Source organism: Megascapheus bottae, chromosome 29 (genome assembly GCF_031878675.1).
Source record: "Megascapheus bottae isolate mThoBot1 chromosome 29, mThoBot2.hap1, whole genome shotgun sequence".
NCBI classification, from domain to species: Eukaryota; Metazoa; Chordata; class Mammalia; order Rodentia; family Geomyidae; genus Megascapheus; species Megascapheus bottae.
Genome location: NC_143537.1, coordinates 10,555,411 through 10,580,028, shown reverse-complemented (window position 1 = coordinate 10,580,028; position 24,618 = coordinate 10,555,411). Strand labels below are relative to the sequence as shown.

The following is a 24,618-nucleotide window of genomic DNA, read 5'->3' as shown; positions in this document are numbered from 1 at the left end:
AGAAGTGGTGCTGAGGCTCAAGTGGTAGAGATCTAGCCTTGAGAAAGTCCAAGGACAGTGCTCAGGCCTTGAGCCCAAGCCCAGGACTGGCAAAATAAAAATAAAAATATAAAAAATAAAAAAAAAGAGTAGGGCAGTAACCTTGAGCTGGAGAGCACAGGGACAACACCCAAACCTAGGGGTAGGGCAGTAGCCTTGAGCTAAAGAGCTCAGAGACAGTGTGTGGCCCATACTTCAAGCCTGAGGACCCACCAAAAAAAAGAAAAAAAAGAAGAATAATATTAAAAAGCAAAATGTTGGGCCGGGGTTTGGCCTAGTGGTAGAGTGCTTGCCTAGCATGCACAGAGACTTGGGTTCCATTCCTCAGCACCATAGACATAGAACAAAAACAGGTGGAAGTGGGGGCCGGGAGTTTGGCCTAGTGGTTAAAGTGCTTGCCTAGCATGCATGAAGACCCGGGTTCAATTCCTTGGTACCACATACATAGAAAAAAGCCGGAAGTGGTGCTGAGGCTCAAGGGGTAGAGCTCTAGCCTTGAGAAAGTCCAAGGACAGTGCTCAGGCTCTGAGCTCAAGCCCAGGACTGGCAAAAACAAAAAAAAACAAAAAAAAACAAAAAACAGGTGGAAGTGGTGCTGTGGATCAAGCGTGGAACTCTAGCCTTGAGAAAAGTCCAAGGACAGTGCTCATGTCCTGAGTCATAGCCCCATGACTGGAAAAAAAAAAAAAGGCTGAAGACAGCAAATATAAGGGGTGTGTCACTGTCTCCAAAAGAAATGAACATTAGCAGTGCTCTAAGGGTATTTAACGGTTCTGTGGCAATGCAGAACTTCACCCTGGTTCATGAGAGTGAGGTGGATTCCTGCTCTCTGTGTCACTATGACTGTCCTGGAACTGGATGCTCTGTCATATATTTTGGGGGGGCTCTCCAGCATTCCCTGACATCTGCTCAGTAGATAGGAAAATACAACCATGTACATGAAAGGGGAACTATATCAGATCCCATTTAGGCACCTTGCCCACTATTCTGGTATTCAGAAACTTATCCCCCTGCCTGTCCATGTAATTGTCTGGAACCATTCATCTTTCAATTAACTATAACTACCTTCTAAATTTGATGGTCCCAAATGGTGAGTGAGCACTGATCACTTTTGTGTCTCAGTTTTCAGGCCTAGAAGTCTAGGTAAATATAAAACCAGACCCTTCCCACCCTTTCCTTACACCCTTACCCCTTCATATCCTCAAATCTCACTCCTGCTTCCCAGACATGCTTGTATTTCCTTACCCTCCTCCTAACATGTCCCATGCCTCCAGCAACCATCCACACTGTCCTCAGTACAAACAGGTCTCCTCTGCCCTCACACTGTGCTCAGGATCCTGCCTGTGCTGTCAAGGTGACCTATGAGGTAGAAAAGTGCTTGCTGAATCCATAGGTGATTCCCAACCTAGCCTGACATCTCTAGCTACTTGTCCTATAGGTTATCTGCCCCTGGTCATGCAGGATTAGGGGTTCTTTGCTTTGCCAGGTACTGTTTGGAAAGCTGAGGGCACATGCACACCCAGATACCTTGCACTGTTTCCACAGAGAGAGCAGACAGTCTGTGTGAGAAGATGGATGTGTTTCAATGCTAAGCTCATCAAGAGGACAGGCCAGGCCCATAACTGGGAAAAAATGGCTCCCCTGCCACATTGAGTCTTAATTCAGTTTCCTTAGCTTCCCTAACATGGAAGTTGCTAGGTCCTATCAGGCTGCAGCCCCTGCATTACTACACTCTTCAACAATTCAAGCATAGACATGCATGTGCAAGCATGCATATGTTTGCTTCTTATAGTTTCAAAGAATACCTTGACTTTGAAAAACAATGTAGTGCCTATCATAAAAGTAGAAAGCCAATTATCTACAACCCTCCATTGTGTTTTTACTAGCACCCTAAGTAGAGCCCAAGTGTATTCTGGATGATTCCTTTATGATTCCTCTTCCATAGAAACTCTAAATATCTCATTTGATAGAATAATTCATCAATATATTCCTCAGAATAGTAAGCAATATCGGTAAGGTCGAAATGGGGACATATTTCATAAGGAGAAATACTCCATCAGAATTAACTCAGTGGCACATTAATGATTAATACCCTTCTGGTATTTACTTGGTCCAGAATGCAGGAGACAAAAAAAAGCATGATCCCATGAATGACCCTGTATATAGAAAATAAAAACAGATAAGCTTTTGTTTTTAAAGATGCAATTTTTTTCATGTATTTGTATTGTAATTAATAGAATGGTTACATTATAGTCACCAGATAGAAGGTGCATTACTTCACATACATCGATACCCTTTCTTATGTCTGTGTCCCCATTTCCCTCCCCTCACCCCCACCCCTCATCTAGTTTTTCTCCTGTCCATCTTCAAATATGCAAATATGCCTATATAAAATATAACAGATAACCAGGTGAAATACTATAACAATATGAGATAACCAAGTGACAGCAGAAGACGTGACAAAACATAGTACATTAATGACAACAATCACTCATTATATGGCTTTTGTTTCTATGTCCTGGAGGTCCTTTCATTTAGCGTCATTCTATATGGCCTTATGTATCTAGGTTTTGTTCTATTGTGAATCTCTGCTAAGAGTTGCTCTTCCCTCTTTTATACATTTTAATATTCCTTGTATTTTTCTGCTCTGTATGTAGACGTGTGTGTGTGTGTTTGTATTTATGTATGCATGTGCATGCACTGTGTGTAAGGCTGTAGCCTATATGGCTTTGTCCACTGCTCATTTCTGGTTTTATTGATTTTTTTATACTATCTTTGGGGATTAAACTCAAGGATTGGCCATGTGTCTTTGGCGTGAAACTGGGCCAAGATTCTCCCACTGTAGCCCAGCCATCCCCCACTGCCCCTGAAGTCCTCCCTTCCCACACCCACAAGGATAACAGGCACAATACATAGAGAGATTCCCCTAAAATTTTTGTATGTATTAGGTGGTGGTGCTAGGGCTTGAACTCAGAGCCTTGGCATTGTCCTTGAGAATTTGTTATTCAGGCTAGCAGACAGTATGTCTTGACCCACAACTCAAATTTAGTCTTTTTTCTTTTCTTTTTGTCTTCTTTTTTTGCAGCTGTTCCTATGATAGAATTCAGGAATTGGAAATTGTCCCTAAGTTTTTGTTCCAGGGTCCATACTTTGAACCTCTTATGGGTTCTCTCTCTCTCTCTCTCTCTCTCTCTCTCTCTCTCTCTCTCTCTCTCTCTCTCTCTCTCTCTCTCTCTCTGTCTCTCTTTGATCTAGGGCTTGAACTTAGGGCCTCCCTCCCCCACTTCCATTTCTTTTTGTTTATTAAAGAATTTATTGGGGCCAGGAGTTTGTCCTAGTGGTAGAGTACCTGCCTAGCATGCACGAAGACGCAGGTTCGATTCCTTGTTACCACATACATAGAAAAAGCCAGAAGTGGTGCGGTGGCTTAGGGTAGAACACTATCCTTGAGGAAAGCCCAAGGACAGTGCTCAGGCCCTGAACTCAAGCCCAGGACTGTTAAAAAAAAAAAAGAATTTATTCACATTGATTTTTGCATCATATTTCAAATGACAAGTTTAACAAACAAGTGTTCAAGAAGGGAATCTCTATATACAATCACTGGGACTTAGTTTTTGAAGTTAATCCAAATTAGGCTATGTCATAGAAACACATTAGCGTATGAAATAAAATATTAAGTCTATAGAGTCATAGGTTTTTATGTCTATATAGTTATGATTAATTCCCATTACCATGTCCATAGCATTGGGTATGCAAATATTGAGTCCTGGCTCTTGTATTCTTTGGATTTAATAGCCACATATTAAGGACACCACACGCCTTTTGTTCCTTAGGTCTTGACTTTTTTTTGCCAGTCCTGGCTTGAACTAGGGCGTGAGCACGGTTCTTGTGCTTAATCAAGGCAACTAGAGCACTACCACTTGAGCAACAACATCACTTCTGGTTTTTACTATGTATGTGGTACCGAGGAATTGAACCTGGGTCATCATGCATCCTAGACAACCACTCTACCACTGGGCAAAAATCCCTGCCCTTTTTATTTTTTTCAGTTGTGGGGCTTGAACTCTGGGTCTGAGTGCTGTCCCTGAGCTCTTCATTCAGCTCAAGGCTATCACCCTACTGTTTGAGACACAACGCCACTTCCAGTTTTCTAGTGGTTAATTTGAGATAAGTATCTCATAGACTTTTCGTGCCTGAGCTGGCTTTGAACCACAATGCTCAGATCTGAGCCTCCTGAGTAGCTAGAATTACAGGTGTGGGCCATTGAGACCAAAGATACAATTTTTGAAAATTTATAAAATGTTTTCATCTTTTTGTATTCATTATCTTCCCCTCTCCCCTACCCCTTCCTGAGAACCAGGACTTGATCTTGGGTCATCAAGCTTATCAGTCAGCAGAGCTTTTCACTGAACATTTAGGACTTTTGTACTTAGGCTGGTCCTCTCAAAGCTCATCTGTTGCAAGTCTGCTCTCCAATGTATCTCATTCACAGGTAGGCCCTATAAGACGAGTAGGTGAGCCACTGGGGCTCTTTCTGTCCCTTTTTGGCAGTGGTGGTAGTGGTGTGTGTAAATTTAAGGAAGAAAGGCTTTCTGGGAGGAAGTTTATCAATGAAGGTGTTCCTGGAAGGGGCTATTTTGACTCCAGCCAGCTCCTTTCTGTTGTGTCTGCTTCCTTAGCTTAAGGTGAGCAGCTTTCCTCCATCAACCTAATGGATGCACAGGTGTGCAAGGAACCACAGGTGGAAAATTCTGAATCATGAACCAAATAAAATCTCCCCTTGAAGCTGATTTCTCCAAGGTAATGTATCCTGGGAACAGGTGTTTTTGCTCAAGGCTAGCACTCTACCACTTTGAGCAATATCTCCAATTCCAGTTGTTAGATGCTGTCAGCTGACTAATAGGTACTTGGAAAATATGGCGATTGGTGGCCCTGTGCTTTAATTACAACACATATTGGTGGCTTTATTGCACAGAGCTAAATAAAATGTCATTATTCACTCTGATGGAGCGGGTTAGACTGGGAACCCTGGCCTACCTGGGCATGCGTGCCTGGAGATGAGGATGTAGCCCCTGCCCCATGTGCCTAAGTCTGAATGGCCAAGGCAGGCCATCTGTTCCTTAGAAACTCAGACAAAGATGAAGGGCCCTCCTCTCCCAGGGAAGGTTGGTCTTGAGGGTCAGGCACACGTGGTGAAGTGTCAAGTGTCAAGTACGGGCTCTTGTTCATTTTTGTTTCTTTTCATTTAACTTTTCCTTGGAAGTGGAGCTGTGGCTCAGGTGGCAGAGCACTAGCCTAGAAATGAAAGGCTAAGGGACAGCACACAGACCTGGAGTTCAAGCTCCAGCACTGGCTCCCACACATTTTCTTTCCACCTACATGAGCAGGGAGAGTCTACTGCCGGAGTGAATGCAGTGTGTGCTGTCTTGCTTACTAGCCAGTGGGTATTTCTGTGCTGTTTGGTGCCAGTTCTGAGCCCCCTCAATGGCTGCAGGGAAGACTCCTCCTGCCCAGCCAGAGCCATGCGCAAGCACAGACTGTGTGATTGGTAGACTAAACAGCTGTCCTCCTTCTCCTGTCCTAGTCAAACCTCTCTCTTACTCCCTGTCCACCTCCCTTCTTCCTGCTCCTTCTCTTTCTCCCTAAGGCCTGGGACAACTTTGAAAGCACAGCCTCTGGAGCAGGCTGCTATCTCCTCATGGGCCACAGAAGCATATAGCTACTTTACAAAAACACAGCCAGAGCACTGATGGTTAACCTCCTATCTGTCACCAAGTCATTACCTATATATAGGGCTGGGACATTTGTCATGGCCTTGGTTCCCTAGAGGCTTCAAAGAGATGCCAGTGAGGTGGGAGCAGAGAGGAGGCTGTAATTGAACTTTCTCCTCTATCCTGAGTCTTATACAGCTTCTCAGATGAAGGCCAGCCCAAATAATAGCAATGAGAAGTAATAAAAATTGATTAGTAATAATAAGTGCTACTTGTTGAGATGGATGCTTCATTTATATTCTTTCTCATTAAATGTCCATAGCCATGCGGACGGACCATTTATTTTCACTGTGGCTGGCTTGGAATGGTGACCCTCAGATAATAGCATACTGAGAAGTTACGATTACAGGCCACCAACACCTCTCCGGTTCAACATTTTTTTTTAGTCTACAATTTTTGACTATGTTAATTTCCATTATATTTATTTAGAGTTATTCATTTATTTTGCCAGTCCTGGGCTAGAGTTCAGGGCCTGTACACTGTACTTGGGATTTTCTCAAGGCTAGAGCTCTACCACATGAGCCACTCTAACCCCACCCAAAAAAGAAAGAAAATCCACACCTCAAATCCAATTTCCATCATCTCTTCTAGGTAACTAGAAGAGGAGAAGGAAAAGGGTGAGAAACTCCAAGTAGTTTCCTTCCTGTTATGCCCTTGATTGCTAAACTTGCTAAAGCAGTAAATAGGAAACACAGTAGTTGCTTGGCTGAGAGGTTGGTCTAGTGGTAGAGTGCTTGCCTAGCATGCGCGAAGACCCAGGGTTCGATTCCTTGGTACCGCATACTTAGAAAAAGCTGGAAGTGGTGTTGAGGCTCAAGTGGTAGAGTTCTAGACTAAAGAAAAATCCAAGGACAGTGCTGAGCATAAGCCCAGCACTGGGAAAAAAAAGAGAAAAGAAAAAGAAATATAGTAGTGACAATGTACCTAACCTGGGAATGTCTTCAGGTTACCTTCCCATGGTTGAGCAGTGCATTTGCTAAAGTCCTCAGGTCTCAGCTCCACTTGGGCTGCTTGTCCTAGGGAAGAGGGGTCCCTTTTTCAAACTCCTCTGCCTAGAAGAAGCAGCAGTTTTGTGATTCTCAGTGAAGGGAAGGAGGTGCTGCTAGAGATAAGGATGCTGGAGAGCAGTGTGAGCTTGGAGCTCACAGCCTGCAGAAGGAGGCTGCAGCAGACTTCTTCTGAAGAAAAACCAGGGAACGGGAGAGGAAGGAAGGTTAATAATTAAGTTAATATTTTAGATTAGTTGTCCAGAGAGGGGTTTGCTGAGGGAAACTTTTGATCTGGTTTCTGAGAAGATGGAGAAAAGCACATATATTTATTTTTGTGTATTTGTGTGTGTGCAGGCACATGCACATGCACACACACTCTTCCACCAGTGCTGTGGTTGGAACTGAGGGTCTCATTCCAGTGCTTGACTTCTTCCTGAAAGGCAGAATATCTACTACTTGAGCCAAATACTCACTTTGAGTTGTTTGCTAATTTATGGGGTATAGGAGCCTGTCAGCTTTGTCTGCATAGGCTGGTTTTGAACAGAGATATTCAGATATTAACCTCCTGATTAGGCAGGAGCCATCAAGCATCTAGGTGCACTGAAAGGTTTAGAAGAGGAAGTAGCATTGTAGCTCCAGTGATCAAGCAACAGCCTTGAGGGGAAGATTCAGGGACAGCACGCAGTTCAATTTCAAGCCCTATGACTGACTTAAAAAAAAAGTTTTGATAAATTTTCTAGAGAAGAACATGCGAAATTTGCAAAGGCACTGCCTTGTCAACTTGTTAAATATTTATTTATTTAGAAAAATGTCAAGATCAGTATAGTTAGGAGAAAAGTCAGTCACAACATATGGGCCTCATAGGGGGTAAGAATTGTAATGGAAGGTCATGTGAAGGAAAGACACCAGTGAGTCCTAATAGTTTCACCTGGTGTATTATGAAAGGATGCCTCTGGATGCTCTTTTACAGCAGTGTCCTCAATATAAAAGGCATATAATATTATTTATGACGTTATTCACAGTAGTAGAAAGGTAGAGACAACCCAAATGTCTATAGATGGATGGACAAACTATGTTTGGTATATCCATTTAATGGAATATTAATCAATTTTAAAGAGGAATGACATTTGGACCAATGCTACAACAGGAATGACCTTTAAAAATATTTTAAGTAGCTGGACACCGTGCCTCACACCTGTATGCCTAAGTAAGGAGACTGAGATCTGAGGATCGAGGTTCAAAGCCAGCTAGGGAAGTAATAGTGTGAGACTCAGCCAGGCATGATGACTTACTCCTGTCATCCTAGCTACTCTGGAGGTAGACATCTCATGATCAAGATGGAAAGCCAGTCTGGCACAAAAGGACTTGAGACTCTTATCTCCAATTAACCTCTAGAAAAGGGAAATGGAATTTGGCTCAAAGGTAGGGCAGTAGACTTGAAATGAAGAGCTCAGGGCCAGCGCCCAGGTCAAATCCAAGCCCCAGAGCTGACCCAAAAGAAAAAAAAAAAAAAGGAAGTGAGGTGGGAATCACTAGTAGAACATCAGCCTTGGGCAAAAAGGGTCAACTTCAAATGGAGAATGAAGAAGGTGGCTGCTGCTAGTGAGAAAGACCAGGCTAGGTGCTGGGAGTGTGGCTCAGTGCTAGTGCTTGGCCAGAGCCCATACCCGGATCAAAGTAGGTCTTGGTTTCCTCTGCCCTAGGAGAAGCAAGTGGTGAGCCCCAGACCCCTAGCTCTGGGCATCAGCAGGAATCGATAACTCTCTGCAAAGCCACATAAGGTTGACTGTTAGCAGCAGCAGGAGAGGATGGCATTGGTTGCCAGAGGCCACAGGGATGGCACCAAAGGGTCCCACTCCCCCATCCCCCTCCACACCAGCTCCCAGCATGCACCAGTCAGGGCCCTGCAAACCAACAGTTGTGCTTTCTCTTGGCCAGGTGGGCCAGGAGGGAGCGGGAGGTACCATTGAGGATCGGGAGGGGGGTGGTTTGATGTGAGACCCACGAGATCGCTCCCGGATGACGGGACCGCTCCACAGGAAGGCAGATGTGGACGGATGCAGAGTTTTGCTTACATGATGGAATAGAGCATCGTGGGCTCGATGGCTCCACGAGTACAGCACTGGCTTTGTTGGGGTGACCCCCCCGCAGCCATGACTTAGTGGTGGAGTCCAGCTTCCGGCCGGCAAGCAGGAGGTACGGGGTGAAAGTTGACACGTGGCCATTGCGGCCACCACCATCGCCGCCACCACCGCTGGTGCTCTAGGAGCTGGTGCTTTCACCTCTACAACATCAGGAAGCGCAGACCGAGGGCACGGAGCCTGGGGCAGGGCCACAGGACCATCGCAGGGACGGATGTGTGGCCTGGAGCAGGGCTCGAGCGGCTCATATTGCCTTGGCGGAGGAAAGACAAGCAGCTTTCACAGCGGGTGGCTCTGCACCAGCGGCCCTGGTCTGCCTGCCCAGCCCGCCCAACCTGTGGCTTTGCAGCCTGTAGCGGGAGCAGCAGCCCGAGCGCACCTGGAGAGGACGGGAGCGGCGCTGGTTCCCACAGCCAGACAGGTGCGATGGGGCCAGAAGCCCCCACTATCCACTGCCCCCACCCGGTTTGCTTCAATCCTTTACCTCCATCTTCCTCCTCTTCCTGAGTCCTCCATGGCAGCTCTTAGAGAGTTAGCCCTCCTCCCCTCCCCTCCCAACCTTTTCCTTGAAGAGATGAAAAACATAAAAAGCTGCTCCCCATTTTGAGGCAGCAGTGAGCTTGTTGTTTATATCCAAAAGCTCCCATAAATTAAAGAAACAGGATTGTGGTGTCCAGAAGTTCCAGGAACTAATCTGTCTGCGTTAAAATTAAAATTGACCTAAAATCCAAGCATAGCATTTGTTTTTCATGCCATAAAACTACCCTCACACAGCTGAATGGTACTCAACTGGCTTTCAGCGCCCTGGAATGTCCCTGACCCCCACGTTATCTCATTCAAACATCTGGTTGCTGTGTTGCTGTAAATCTGTTTTCTTTGCCTCTAAAAGCCCTGTAAAATTTCAGCTGTGCTTCCTCCTAAGCTCCCCTGTGTTGGGTACAGGCAAAGCCCAAGCCCCAGCCCGCCTGAATAAAGCCTTGCTGTTGCATTTTGGAGCTTCTGACTCTCCGTGCTCTTCTTGGTGGTGGTCTGGCCAACTGGGCATTACATATGTGGGCTCGTCTGTCCGGGATCCCCCAGGAACCCTGTCGAGACCCTCTGAAGGCCAGAAGCTTTACTGCTCTGTGATCGCTAGAGCTAAGAGCGCTCTCTGTTTGTCCCTGTCTGTGTTGTTACTTTTTTTACTTTCATCTTGTGGCCAGCAGTCGCATCTGTATCTGGCAGGCTGTTACTGGGACAGACTTGTCTGGACAGTGATTCTTGAGGAAAGGGAGATGTCCTGATCCCTATTCTGGGCAAGGGCCCTCTGGACCCTAAGCCATCAGGGGACACCGAAGAGGTGTCCCTCTGGTTTGACCACACTCCCCAGGGAGGGGAAGAAGGAGTCTCCCTGATTCCTCCCATCACCAGGTGGACTGTGTTTGGGCAGCTTCCCTCTGAAAGTAGTGAGGGGGCGCCATCTGGTAATCGGTCCCAGTAAAATTTAGCTGTTTGTTTACATTTGTTGCTTGTAATCTGTTGTCTGTTTGCCAGCTCTCTTATTTTATCCTTTGAACATGGGAAGCAGCACCTCTTTTCCCTTAGATCTGACCCTTGCACATTGGCAGGATGTGCAGGAGACTGTCAGTAACAACAGTGTAATAGTTCAAAAGAAAAAGTGGGTCACCTTCTGTTCCTCAGAGGGCTCCCCTTCAATGTGGGATGGCTCACTGGCTGCACTTTCGATTTGACAGCCATCCAGAGAAACAGGAAATTGTTTTTGAGCTGCACACAGGACTCCCTGACCAAATTCTTTATGCAATTAAGTTGCCTTTTAAAAAGTTTTGTTTTGAACATGGTTCTCACCTGCAAGAGTAAAATTGGCAAAGCTGTCTTGACACAAACTTCCGGAGAAGGTACAGCTGATATTAATTTTGTGCGCTTTAAGATCTTTGAGTATGAATGTGTGTATGAATGGGTGTGAGGGAACATGTTCAAGGTTAAATTTTCAGCATGCTATGTGAAACACTGGATGAGCTCATCCTTGAAACACAAAGGCAATTGTGTCAATCTAAGTCTAAACTTCAAGAAAATGATTAGGTTTAAATGTTTTCCAATGTTTTATGGATTATTGCATTATTTTAAAGAGAGACTGACGCCTAGAGGCGTCAAAGAGATGCCAGTGAGGTTGGAGCAGAGAGGAGGCTGTAGTGGGATTTTCTCCTGTATCCTGAGCCTTATACGGCTTCTCAGATGAAGGCCAGCCCAAATAATAGCTATGAGAAGTAATAAAAATTGATTAGTAATAATAAGTGCTATTTGTTGAGATGGATGCTTCATTTATTTTCTTGCTCATTGAATGTTCTATCATAAAACTTAGTTGGGGTAGGAATGTGACTTGGTGGTAGTGTGATTGTACAGCATGTGCGAAACTGCAGGTTCCATTCCTCAGTATCAAATAATCAAACAAAACACAAATCCAAAGTGGCACTGTGGCTTGCTCAAGTTGAACAGTTGTAGCCTTGAGAAGAAAGCTCAGTGACAGTGCCTATACTGAGGTCAAATCCCTGGACTGGCAAACATCTGCAACAAAGAAAGAAAAAACAGGAAAAGAAAACCCATTTTAGAAGTCTCACTGTGTCTCAAGTGGTAAAGTGCTAGCCTTGAACTGAAGAGCTCAAGGAAAACACCGAGGCCCAGAGTTCAAGTCCCTCCAACAATAAAAAGTATGTTTTACCAGGGTGATGGGGAGCCTGTAATCCTAGCTACTCAAGAGGCTGAGATCTGAGGATCAAGGTTCAATGCCTGACTGGCCACAATAGGACCTGAGATTCTTATCTGCAGTTAACCTCTAGAAAATGGGAAGTGGTGCTTGGCTCAAGGATAGGGTGGTAGCTCAGGGACAACACCCAGGCCCAGAATTCAAGCCCCATGATCCACCCCCATCCCAAAAGAAAAAAGAAAACCACTGTTATCAAATTCCATTGTTTTTTTTTTGTTTTTTTTTGTTTTTTTTTTTTGTTGTTGTTTTGCCAGTCCTGGGCTTGGGCTCAGGGCCTGAGTACTGTCCTTGGACTTTCTCAAGGCTAGAGCTCTACCACTTGAGCCTCACCACCACTTCTGTTTTTTTTGTATGTATGTGGTACCAAGGAATCTAACCTGAGTCTTTGTGCAATGTAGGGAAGCACTTTAACCACTAGGCCAGACTCCCAGCCCAGTACTTCTATTTTTAGCACTTTGGGGAACTTCAGAGAATTCTGAAGACATGGACTGATCTCTCCATGTCACTGGTAAAAACTAGCTACTCTCACCTTTGAGAAATTGATTTCTTCGTTGTTGTTAGCTTTCATTTTTGTGTGAGATTGGTCAATGCCTTTCTCAGCCTGGTTATTTCACTTAATGTAATGTCTTCCACAGCCCTTCATGAGATTCCGAATACAGCCTTCTCATTGCAAATGTTTTCCAGCTGTTGGATATGAAATCCCTACATAAGAAAAACATGGATGTTCCCATTGTACTTCAATTATCCTATGGTCAGCTATTCTACTCCACAGCTCCTTGAGAAGTTGGTTCTATTTTGTTTCTTTCTTTTTGTATTTTGGTGGTCGTGGGGTTTGAAATAGGCCTGGGGGATTTGTGGCCCTGTAGTTTAATTACAACACATATTGGTGGCTTTACTGCACAGAGCTAAATGAAATGTCATTATGCACTCTCTCTGATGGAAATCAATCACAGTATACTGCCAGTAAAAAATGAGGCCGAGGCCAGAGCACAGGGTCCCTGGGTCTGCCACTAATGTGGGAAATCTGGGCTGGTGTGCAGCCTTGGTCAATTGGGGAATCTTGAACGATATAAGCCCACTCTCCACCCACCCACAAAAGAAAGAAAATTCATGGGCCGGGAGTTTGGCCTAGTGGTTAAAGTGCTTGCCTAGTATGCATGAAGACCCGGGTTCGATTCCTCGGTACCACATACATAGAAAAAAGCCGGAAGTGGTGCTGAGGCTCAAGTGGTAGAGCTCTAGCCTTGAGATAGTCCAAGGACAGTGCTCAGGCCCTGAGCTCAAGCCCAGGACTGGCAAAAAAAAAAAAAAAAAAAAAAGAAAGAAAGAAAATTCATGTCTCAAATCCAGTTTCCTTCTACTCTTCTAAATAACTGGAAGAGGGTGAGAAACTCCAAGTAGTTTCCTTCCTGTTATGTTCTTGATTTTTAAACTTTGCTAAAGCAGTAAATAGGAAATACAGCAGTTGCGTGGCCAGAAGTTTGGCCTAGTAGTAGAGTGTTTCTCTAGCATGCATGATACCCAGATTCGATTCTTTGGCATTGCATAATTAGAAAAGGCTTGAAGTGGTGCTGAGGCTCACGTGGTAGAGTTCTAGACTTGAGAAAAATCCAAGGACAGTGTTCAGGGCCTTAGTTTAAGCCCAGGACTGGCAAAAAAAAAATATAGTAGTGGCAATGTACTTAACCTGGGAATGTCTTCAGGTTACCTTCCCATGGTTGAGCAATGCACGTGCTAAAGTCCTCAGGTCTCAGCTCCACTTGGGCTGCTTGTCCTAGGGAAGAGGGGTCCCTTTTTCAAACTCCTCTGCCTAGAAGAAGCAGCAGTTTTCTGATTCTCAGTGAAGGGAAGGAGGTGCTACTACAGATAAGGATGCTGGAGAGCAGTGTGAGCTTGGAGCTCACAGCCTACAGAAGGAGGCTGCAACAGACTTGTTCTGAAGAAAAACCAGGGAACGGGAGAAGAAGGAAGGAAATAATTAAGTTAATATTTTAGATCAGTTGTCCTGAGAAGGGCTTGCTGAGGGAAACTTTTGATCTAGTTGCTGAGATGATAGATAGAAGCACAAATATTTATTTTTGTGTATTTGTGTGTGTGCAGGCACATACACACACACACTCTTCCACCAGTGCTGGGGCTTGAACTGAGGGTCCCATTCCAGTGCTTGACTTCTTCCTGAAAGGCAGAATCTCTACTACTTGAGCCAAATATTCACTTTGAGTTTTTTCCTAATTTATGTGAGATAGGAGCCTGTCAGCTTTGTCTGCCTAGGCTAGTTTTGAATAGAGATCTTTAGATATCAACCTCCTGATTACAGGCAGGAGCCATCAAGCATCAAGGTCCACTGAAAGGTTTAGAAAGAAGTAGCATTATGGCTCAAGTGATCAAGCACCGGCCTTGAGGTGGAGATTCAGGGACAACACCCAGTTCAAGTGAAGCCCTAGGACTGAGGAAAAAAAAAGTTTTGAAGAAGTTTCTAGATAAGTACAGGCCAAATTTGCAAAAGCACTGCTTTACTTGTCAACTTGTTACATATTCATTCATTCAGAAAAATATCAAGATCAGTATACCTACGAGAATATTCAGTCACATCACATGGGCCTCATCTGCTGTAATAATTGTAAGAATTGTAATGGAAGTTCATGTGAAGGAAAGACAATTGTGAGTCCTAACAGTTCCCCCTGGTCTATTATGAAAGGATGCCTCTGGCTGCTCTGTTACAGCAGTGTGCTCAATATAAAAGGCATATATAAAAGGCATACTATTCACAGTAATAGAAAGGTAGAGACAACCCAAATGTCTGCTGATGGACAAACTAAATGTGGTATATGCATTTAATGGAATATTATTCAATGTTCAAGAGGAATGACATTCTGTCCCAAGCTACAACCTGAATGAACCTTTAAAATTATTTTAAGTAGCTGGGCTCAGTGCTTCACTCCTGTGTGTCTAGGTATGGAGGCTGAGATCTGAGGATCCTATGCACCCAGTATAACCCCGTTTGTAGTGAGGTAAATGAGTCAAGGATCTGACTAGGCTGAAGGAAAAGGGGAGAATGAAGAGTTGTAAAAACAAAAACTTCCCCCCATTTCGAGGCAGTAACCATGTTGTTGTTTATACCCCAAAACGCCCATAAATTAAACAGGATTGTGGTGTCCATACGTTCCAGGAACTGACCTGTCTGCAGTTAAAATTAGAATTCATGGAAAATCCAAGGATAGCATTTGTTTTCCAAGCCATAAAACTGCCCTCAGACAGCTGAATAGGACTCAACTGGCATTAGTGATGGGAGCTCCCATCACCTTGAAATGTCCCTGACCCCCACCTTACGTCACTCAAACACCTGGTTGCTGTGTTGCTGTAAACCTGTGGTCTTTGCCTTTAAAAGCCTTGTAGAATTTCAGCTCTGGGTGTCCTCCTAGCAGTTGACTCCCAGTGGTCTTCTAGGTGGTGGTCCCTAGACCTGGGCGTTATTACACTCTTTCTTTTCTCTTCTGTTTTTTTGTTTGTTTGTTTGTTTTGTTTTGGTGGGTGATGGGTCTTGAACGATGGGCCTGGGTGCTGTTCCTGAACTCCACAGCTCTACCCCGTGAGTCACAGCGTTACTTCACATTTTCTAGTGATTAATTGGAAATGAGAGTCTCACATTGGTAGAGTGCTTGCTTAGCATGCACCAAGACCCGGGTTCAATCCCTCGGGATCACATACATAGAAAGTGCTGGAAAGTTGTGCTATGGCTCAAATGTAGCCTTAAGAAAACCCAAAGGCCAGTGCTCAGGCCCTGAGTTCACAGTCCCAGGACTGGCAAAAAAAAGAAAGTCTTAACGTTCTTTAGTGCCAGGGCTGGTTCAAAGCCAGTCTGGTCACTGAAGTCCATAGGACTATTATCTCCAATTAACCACCAGAAAGCCAGAAGTGGGGCTGTGGGTCAAAGGATATGGTGGTATCCCTGAGGTGAAGAGCTCAGGGACAATGCCCAGGCCCTGGGGTAGGGTAGTGGCCTTGAGCTAAAGAGCTCAGGGACAGCTCCCAGTCCCACAACTGATGCCCAAATATTTTGTAAAAATGTTTGAATGAAGGGTTTAAAATTTATCCATATGATGATTTGGTTTCAATGCTATTTTGAAATTGGATATATTTTAGGTAAAAGAAGGGTTGCTAAATATGGATGTTTGTTACAAGGATGATTTTGTAATTTTTCTTTTGCGGGGCGGGGGGGGGGGGGGTTCAGGGAGGGATCATGGGGATTGGATTCTGGGCCTGGGCAATGTCCTTGAGCTCTTCTGATTAAGGCTATTGCCCTAATCCTGGGCCTAGGCATTGTCCCTGAGCTCTTCAGCTCAAAGCTACTCCCCTACCCCTAGAGCCTCAGCCCACTTCCTCTGTTGTAGAGTCTTTATAGGCTAGGCTGGCTTTGAATTGATCTTCAGATCTCAGTCTCCTGAGTACCTAGGATTACAGGCATGAACCACTGGGCCTGGCTTACGATTTTGTAATTCTTGCATTGAGGAAAAACTGTTATTTGAGTTCAAACTGTTATTGGAATTCTAAGCAGTAGCTCAGTCTGCAGAGAAAAAAAAAATGCCTCCTTTAAGAGGAGTCCTGGAGGCAAAGGGGAGTGCCTTGAGCCTATGAGAGTTCTTCAACTTCAGAGAAAGGCTAAAGTGTGAAGTTTTAAAGCAAAGATTAGAAAAGATTAAAAAAAAATAGAAATGTGTTTCTGGATAAAACTTGGAAGTGAGATTATCCTAATTATTTCAAAGTGAAAAAAGGAAAATTAGGACTACCAAAATGATTGTTTAATTGCTATTTCAATTTGCCCTTGTTTTTTTTTTTTTTTTGTGCTAGTCCTGGGGCTTGAACTCAAGGCCTGAACACTGTCCTGAGGCTTTCTCAAGGCTAGTGCTCCTCCATTTGAGCCACAGTACCACTTCCAGCTTTTTTTCTATGTATGTGGTACAGAGGAATAGAACCCGGGTCTTTGTGCATGCTAGGCAAGCACTCTACCACTAGGCCAAACTCCTGGCCCTGCCCTTATAAGTAAGTTTTTTGTAACAGTTTCCAGCAGTTCCACAGAGAATGACAGCAGATTTTCCAAATCTGTCAGATGTAACTTTGGTCCTTAATAAGTTCCAGCTAAAAACAAGCTTAAAGACTACTTTTTTGTTGATGACTTGTTGCTTTTAATTGGAGTAAAGTGGCCTTTTAAATGACTCATTGATCTGAAAACTTCAGTTTGAACCCAACCCAGGCAGAGAAAGGTCCTTGTGAGATTGTCATCTCATCACCACCAGAGTACTGACAAGCAGAATTGCTTTGGAGTTCTAAGTGGCAGAGTGCTAGCCTTGAGCTGAAGAGCTGAGGGACAGCACACAGGCCCTGAGTTCAAGTCCAGCAAGCGAGGGGAATGCCAGAGGTGCATTTACCCCTGTGTGGAAAAGACACTCCTGGGACTAAAGCAATGGAGCCTCCAGATGCAACAAGCCATCGTTTGGATGGCAGAGATGGTGTCAGATCCTAGAGTCACTTGTGTTTTGCCTTTCAAAATTAACCAGAGCTGGAGGTCATAGAACAGTTTGTAAGCATTCCTTTCTAATGCCCATGTCTATCTACCTCACACCTGGGCAGGAGCTTACCAGTCATCTGTAATAGTGGGTAGTAAAAAGTTAAGATTATCCAAGGAATGGATAGTTTCAAATCCTAAACCCCCTGTATCTGCCCTAACTGAGCAAATTTTGGGCTGCCAGCAGTCACATTCATTCAGGAAAGATATTTGGGGACCTGAGACTGTGTCCCTATTGATGTATATATAGGCCTACACAAAAAACTCAGATATTATTAGGGTCCCAAGAAATCAAGTTCCCCAGTCAGGAAAGTTCTTTTACAAACCAGAGGTCTAAACAGGCTACGCTGCTGTAGCCCCCCCCAAAAGAGGGTCTGTGGAGTTGCCAAAAGTAAAATGTTGTATGTAATTACCAATTTGGAGTAAAATATTGTTCAGAAGATGGATCTTCACCAGTCAACCCCCTTAATGTGAAGGGGCCAGAGTCATTTGTGGATAATGAGGAAGAATAAATTAAAGAGGCATGGGATATACTGGTAATAAGCAAATGTGTAAGTGTGAAGAATGGTTACAGGCTCAAGTCTTCCAGATCTGCCTAGTTTTAATTTTTTATTGTATTTAATAGGCTTACAGTTTATTCACAAGGTAGAAGGTACATTTCTTAAGAATCATTGCTACCCCTTTTCATGTTTTTGTCCCCATTTCCCTTCTACAACCCCTCAGCCTTATTTTTTTAGTAAAAGAAACACAAAACAAAACTAGGCCAGAAGTTTGGCCTAGTAGTAAGAGTGCTTGCGTAGCATGCTGGAAGACCCAGGTTCGATTCCTCATTACCACATAGATAGAAAAAGCTGGAGGTGGTGCTGTGGCTCAAGTGGTAGTGTGCTAGCCTTGAGGAAAGGAACAACAATTATTAATTATATGGCTTATGTTTACATCATATTTTAAATGACAAGTTTAACAAACAATTGTTCAAGGAGGGAATCTCTAATTACATTCTCTGGGTCTTAGTCTTTAGAACTTAATCGAAATTAGGCTAACGGTTTGTATGTCATAGAAACATATCAATTTATGAAATAAAACATTATGATTATAGAGTCAGGTTTTTTTGTCAGTATAGGTATGTTTGTATTTCCATTACCATGTCCATAGCGTTGGGTATGCAGTTATTGAGTCCTCGCTCTTGTACACTTTGGATTTAATAACCGCATATTAAGGATACCATGCGCCTTTTGTTCCTTAGGTCTTGACTTGTCTTACTCAGCATGATTCGCTCTAGATTCATCCACTTCCCTGCGAATGCCATTATTTTATCTGGTCTGTTGGCTATGTAGAATTCCATTGTGTATATATACCACATTTTCTGTATCCATTCATCTGCAGTAGGGCATCTGGATTGTTTCCATCGCCTGGCTATTGTGAATAGTGCAGAGATGAACATAGCTGAGCAGGTGTCTTTATAATATCCTGGGTCATGCTGTTCAGGATAGATGCCCAGTAGTGGTATGGCGGGATCATAGGGAAGGTGTATTTTCAGTTCTTTAAGGAACCTCCGCACTGCTTTCCAGAGTGGCTGAACTAGTTTACAATCCCACCAGCAGTGCAGTGGGGTTCCTTTTTCTCCACAACCCCGCCAGCAACTGGCGTTGCCTGAGTTCAAAATGTTGGCCATTCTTGTTGGGGTAAGGTGGTATCTTAGGGTTGCATTTCCATAGATGATGAACATTTTCTCATATGTTTTTCTGCCATTTTAATCTCTTCTTCTGATAGGTCTCTCTTTAGGTCCCTTGCCCATTTAGTGAATGGTTTATTGGGGTTTCGGGGGATTAGTTTCTTGAGTTCCCTGTAGATACTGGATATCAAGTATTTGTCAGATATATTGTTGGTGAATATCTTTTTCCAGTTGGTTGGCTATCTCTACCTTTGCAACTATGTTTTTATCTGTACAGAAACTTTTTATTTTTAGGTAGTCCCATTTATCGAGTCTCTCTCCAATCTGTTGTGACCCTGGGATTCTGTTCAGGAATCTGTTGCCTGTGCCTATGAGTTCCAGTGTCTCTGATACATTAGCATGTAGCAATTTCACGGTTTCCGGTCTGACGTTGAGGTCTTTGATCCACTTTGAGTTAATGCTTGTGCATGGCGAAAGGCTAGGGTCAATTTTTAGTTTTCTGCATGTGGCTGCCCAGTTTTGCCAGCACCAATAATTGAATAGACTGTGTTTATTCCATTGTATATCTTTGGCTCCTTTGTCAAATACAAGTTGCCTATAGGTATATGGTTCTATTTCTAGGTCTTCTATTCTGTTCCACTGATCTTCTGGTCTGTTTTTGTGCCAGTACCAAGCAGTTTTTGTTACTATGGCTCTATTATAGAGTTTGAAGTCTGGTATTGTAATACCACCAGCATTGCTCTTTTTGCCTAGAATTGTTTTGGCTATTCTAGGTCTTTTCTTGTTCCATATGAATCTTTGGATTATATCTTCAATTTCCATAAAGAATGTCTTTGGGATTTTTATGGGGATTGCATTGAATTTGTATATCAGTTTTGGCAGTATAGCCATTTTCACTATGTTGATTCTCCCTAGCCATTTGCATGGGATGTCTTTCCATTTCCTAGTATCCTCTTTAATTTCTTTCATTAGGCTTTTATAATTTTCATTGAATAATTCCTTTACTTCTTTGGTTAAGCATATTCCTAAGTATTTTATTCTTTTGGGGGCTATTGCGAATGGGATCATTTTCTTGATTTGGCCTTGTGTTTGTGTATTGTTGGTGTACAAGAAGGCTACTGACTTCTGAAGGTTGATTTTGTATCCTGCCACTTTGCTAAACTGGTTTATTAATTCTAGTAGTTTGGGAGTGGAGTTTGTTGGGTCACTCAAGTAGAGGATCATGTCGTCTGCGAATAAGGATAGTTTAATTTCTTCTTTCTCTATGTGGATCCCTTTGACGTCCTTTTCTTGTCTTATTGCTCAGGCTAAGGGTTCCAGCACTATATTGAAGAGAAATGGAGAGAGTGGGCATCCCTGTCTAGTTCCTGATTTTAAGGTGAATGGTTCCAGTCTTTCACTGTTTAGTATAATACTGGCTGTAGGTTTTTCATATATGGTTTTCACTATTTTGAGGAATGTACCTCTTATTCCTATTTTTTCTAGTGCTTTCAACATGAATGGATGTTGTATTTTGTCAAATGCCTTCTGCGTGTCCAGAGAAATTATTATATGATTCTTATCCTTAGCTCTATTGATATGATGTATTACATTGATTGATTTGTGAATGTTAAACCAGCCTTGCATTTCTGGGATGAAGCCCACTTGATCATAGTGTATGATTTTTTTAATTTGTTTCTGGATTCTGTTGGCTAATATTTTATTGAGGAGTTTTGCATCTGTGTTCATTAGAGAGATAGGTCTGTAGTTTTCTTTTCTTGTTGGGTCTTTCCCTGGTTTGGAGATGAGAGTAATATTAGCTTCATAAAATGAGTTTGGTATTGCTCCTTCTGTTTCTATTTCTCAGAAGAGTTTCAAGAGTATAGGTGTTATTTCATCTTTAAATGTCTTGTAGAATTCCGGAGTGAAACCATCTGGACCTGGGCTTTTTTTGGTTGGCATTTCCCTGATTGCTTCCACAATTTCATTGTAAGAAATTGGTCTGTTCAATTTGTTTACCTCATCGTTGTTCAGTGTGGGTAGCCTATATTTATTTAAGAAATCATCCGTTTCGACTAGATTTTCTTGTTTCTTTGAATATAGGCCCTGGTAGTACCTATTCATTATGGACTGGATTTCTTGGGAATCAGTTGTGATTATTCCTGTGGGGTCTCTAATCTTGTTTATTTGAGTCTCCCCTTTCCTTTTTTTGATTAATCTTGCCAAGGGTCTGTCAATTTTGTTGACTCTTTCAAAGAACCAACTTTTTGATTTATCAATTTTTTTGTATAATAGATCTTTTTTCAATCTCTGAAATTTCTGATTTTATTTTTGTTATTTCTGTCCTTCTAGCTGTTTTAGAATTAACTTTTTCTTGCTCCTCTAGGTGTTTCAGTTTTTTTTTTAAGGTTATTTATGTCTTCTTCTGTCTTTTTAATATGCGCTCTACTGCGATAAATTTGCCTCTTAGAACTGCCTTTGCTGTGTCCCATAAGTTCCTTTGTGATGTTTCTTGATTGTCATTACATTCAAGGAAGTTTTTAATTTCATTTGTGATCTGATCTGTTACCCAGGGGTTATTCAGAAGTGTGTTGTTCAGTTTCCATGTGATTGAATGCTTTTTGACTTTGACTGCATTGTTCAGAATTAGTCTGACTCCACTGTGGTCTGATAGGATGCATGGGATTATATCAGACCTCTTGTATCTGCTTAAGTTTTCTGTTTTTTTTTTTTTAGAGTTAACTGAAGAACATATTTTATTCAGAATTTTTTTCCCCTTTTCTTTTAATTTTTAAAAAATTTTTTTATTGTAATTAGTAAAAGGGTTACATGATATTTGCCAGATAGAAGGTGCATTAATTCACATACATTGATACCCTTTCACATGTCTTGGTACCCATTTCCCTCCCCCCCATCTTGGTTTTCCCCCCTTCCCTATCAACTTTCAAATATCCAAATACAAATAAATTCAATATATCAGATAACAAAGTGAGATACTATACCAATATGAGATAACCAAGGGACAGCAAAGGAGATGAGTGACAACATAGTACATTAAGGACAACAATCATTCATTATATGGCTTTTGTTTCAATATCCTGGAGGTCCTTTCAATTAGCTTCACATTACATGGCCTTATGTATCAAGATTTTGGTCTATTGCAGATCTCTGCTAGTAGAGCCCAAGGTTTCTACTGATTATGACGAATGAGGGAAACCATTGAGCCTAAGTTCCTTTGAGTCTGGCTTACTTCACTTAATTTAATTTTTTCTAAGTCTCAAAAATCAACTGCCTTCCTTACGCCAACAGTGAGAGGAACGAGGCAATAATCAGGAAAGAAACTCCTTTCACAATAGCCTCAAAGAAAATAAAGTACCTAGGAATTAGCTTAACTAAGAATGTAAAGGACCTTTTTGACGCAAACTTTAAAACCCTAAAAAAGGAAATGAAAGCAGAACTAAGGAAATGGAAAAACCTCCCATGCTCCTGGATTGGAAGAATCAACATTGTGAAAATGACAATCTTGCCAAGAGGTATCTACAAATTCAATGCAATACCCATCAATATCCCAATGTCATTCTTTAAAGAAATAGAAGAGGCAATCCAAAATTTCATATGGAATAATAAAAGACCCCGTATAGCAAAAACACTTCTTAGCAGAAAGAACAGCGCTGGAGGAATTTCAATTCCAAACTTTAGACTCTATTACAGAGCTATAATTCTCAAAACAGCTTGGTACTGGCACAGGAACAGGCCTGAAGACCAATGGAATAGAACTGAGGACCCAGATATTAAACCACAGACCTATGGCCACCTAATCTTTGACAAGGGAGCCAAAAAAATAGAATGGAAGAAAGACAGCCTCTTCAACAAGTTGTGCTGGCAGAACTGGTTAAGCACCTGCAGAAAACTAAAGTTGGATCCTTCTTTGTCACCTTGCACTAGAATTAACTCCAAATGGATCAAAGACCTGGAGGTAAAAGCTGACACACTGAAAACTTTACAGGAAGGAATAGGAGATACACTAGGCCTCCTTGGCACAGGTCGAAACTTTCTTAATAAGGACCAAGAAGCACAACAAATCAGAGAAAGCCTGGATAAGTGGGACTGCATTAAACTGCAGAGCTTTTGTATGGCAAAGGACATAGCTAGTAAACTAATCAGGAAGCCTACAGAGTGGGAGAAGATCTTCACCAACCAAACAACGGACAAAGGCCTCCTATCTAAAACATATCAACAACTCAAAAAATTGAATCACTCCAAAACTAACCTCCAAAGTAACAGCCATCCCATTAAAAGATGGGCCAAAGACTTAAAGAGAGTCTTCTCTGCTTAAGTTTTCTGTATGAACTATTATATGATCTATTTTGGAGTGTGTTCCATGTGCTGCTGAGAAAAATGTAAAAAGTTTCACTGTTGGGTGGAAGACTGTGTATATCTGTTAAGCCCAGCTGGGCTATGGTGTCATTTAAGTCGATGGTGTCTTTGCTTAACTTTTGTTGAGTTCACCTGTCATTTGTTGAGAGTGGAATGTTGATGTCACTAAACGAGCGTTACAAAGAATACTAATTAATCGAGAACAAATTGTAGAACATCAAGAACCCCCATCAAGAAGCAAACATCTATAATTCACTAAACACAAAAGGGGAAAAAAGAGAAAGAATAGGTAGCAACTGCTATGAGTATGTCTTAAGAATGAATCTTACAAGTAAAAGTTGGTATATAATTGAGCTAGCTATCATAGGAACAGGGTCAGGATTGGTGCTCTGATGTGGAACTATTCTTTATGCCCACCTGAGGGGGGGGTTATGCTTTCATGCATGTTTCCCAATTGTGAGGGCCTTATTTGGTGCACACCTGGGAGGGAGTTGTATGCTCCTCCTAACCAAAGAATGCTGTTTGCCCATATCTCATGACATTTGCCACCGCCACCTCCCTCCCAAAGCTATGTGCTTTCTCTGATGTCCAGTAACAGGTCCAGGAGTCATGTGAAGGAGATCATAGCTATTGGTTTAAGTTCTCCCCATTGGAGGAGACCTCCCCCTAAAATTCAGGGAGCTAAACTAGCTTATAGTGCTAACCATAATCTAATCCAGTCCTTACAGACATTACAAACCCCAGTTTCTCCATGACCCCACACCCTAGATCCTGTTTTCAGAGGAATGTACCCTGACATACTGCTGAGTAATATGTAACTGCCATAGTAAAAGTCCTTTGTTTCAAAAGAATTGATGTTATCGGGAGGGGGTGAGGGGAGGGAAATGGGGACAAAAACAGGAGAAGTGGTATCAATGTGTGAGAAGTAATGAATGCATCTACTATCTGGCCAATATAACTATACATTACAAGAAAAAAATAATTGATGTTACCATGTTACTGGAACCTTTGTTTTGTGTATGGGTTTTTTGTGTGTCCCGGGTGGGAGGTCGCAGGGCTTGAACCCTGGCCTGGGCATTGTTCCTTAGCTCTTCACTTCAAGGCTGTCACCCTATTCCTGGGCCTCAATGACTGCCCTTACCCTGAGTGCTAGCCCTATATCCTGTTTTCTAGTGCTTAACTGGAGATAAGAGTCTCAGGGACTTTAGTGCCTGGGCAGGCTTTGAACTGAGATCCTCAGATCTCAGCCTCCTGAGCAGTTAAGGATTACAGGCATGAGCCACCTTGCTCACTAGGCTTGTTAGGCTCTGATTACCTCACATTAAG

At 42.7% G+C, this 24,618-nt stretch overlaps 1 protein-coding gene across 7 annotated transcripts in view; it reads left to right on the top strand.

The window, feature by feature from the left end:
• Positions 1–8,968: 8,968 nt before the first annotated feature.
• LOC150044721 (zinc finger protein 717-like) overlaps positions 8,969–24,618 on the top strand; it is a 44,874-nt gene continuing 29,224 nt past the window's right edge. For 4 of the 7 annotated variants that reach the window (XM_090320980.1, XM_090320979.1, XM_090320978.1 and 1 more), the window contains exon 1: positions 8,975–9,361. In XM_090320980.1, coding sequence (XP_090177106.1) covers positions 9,155–9,361 — 207 coding nt within the window. In that variant the 5' untranslated portion in view covers positions 8,975–9,154. Of the gene's footprint in view, positions 9,362–24,618 lie in introns of all 7 variants that reach the window. The other 3 variants (XM_090320976.1, XM_090320981.1, XM_090320982.1) reach the window with 3 other exon arrangements.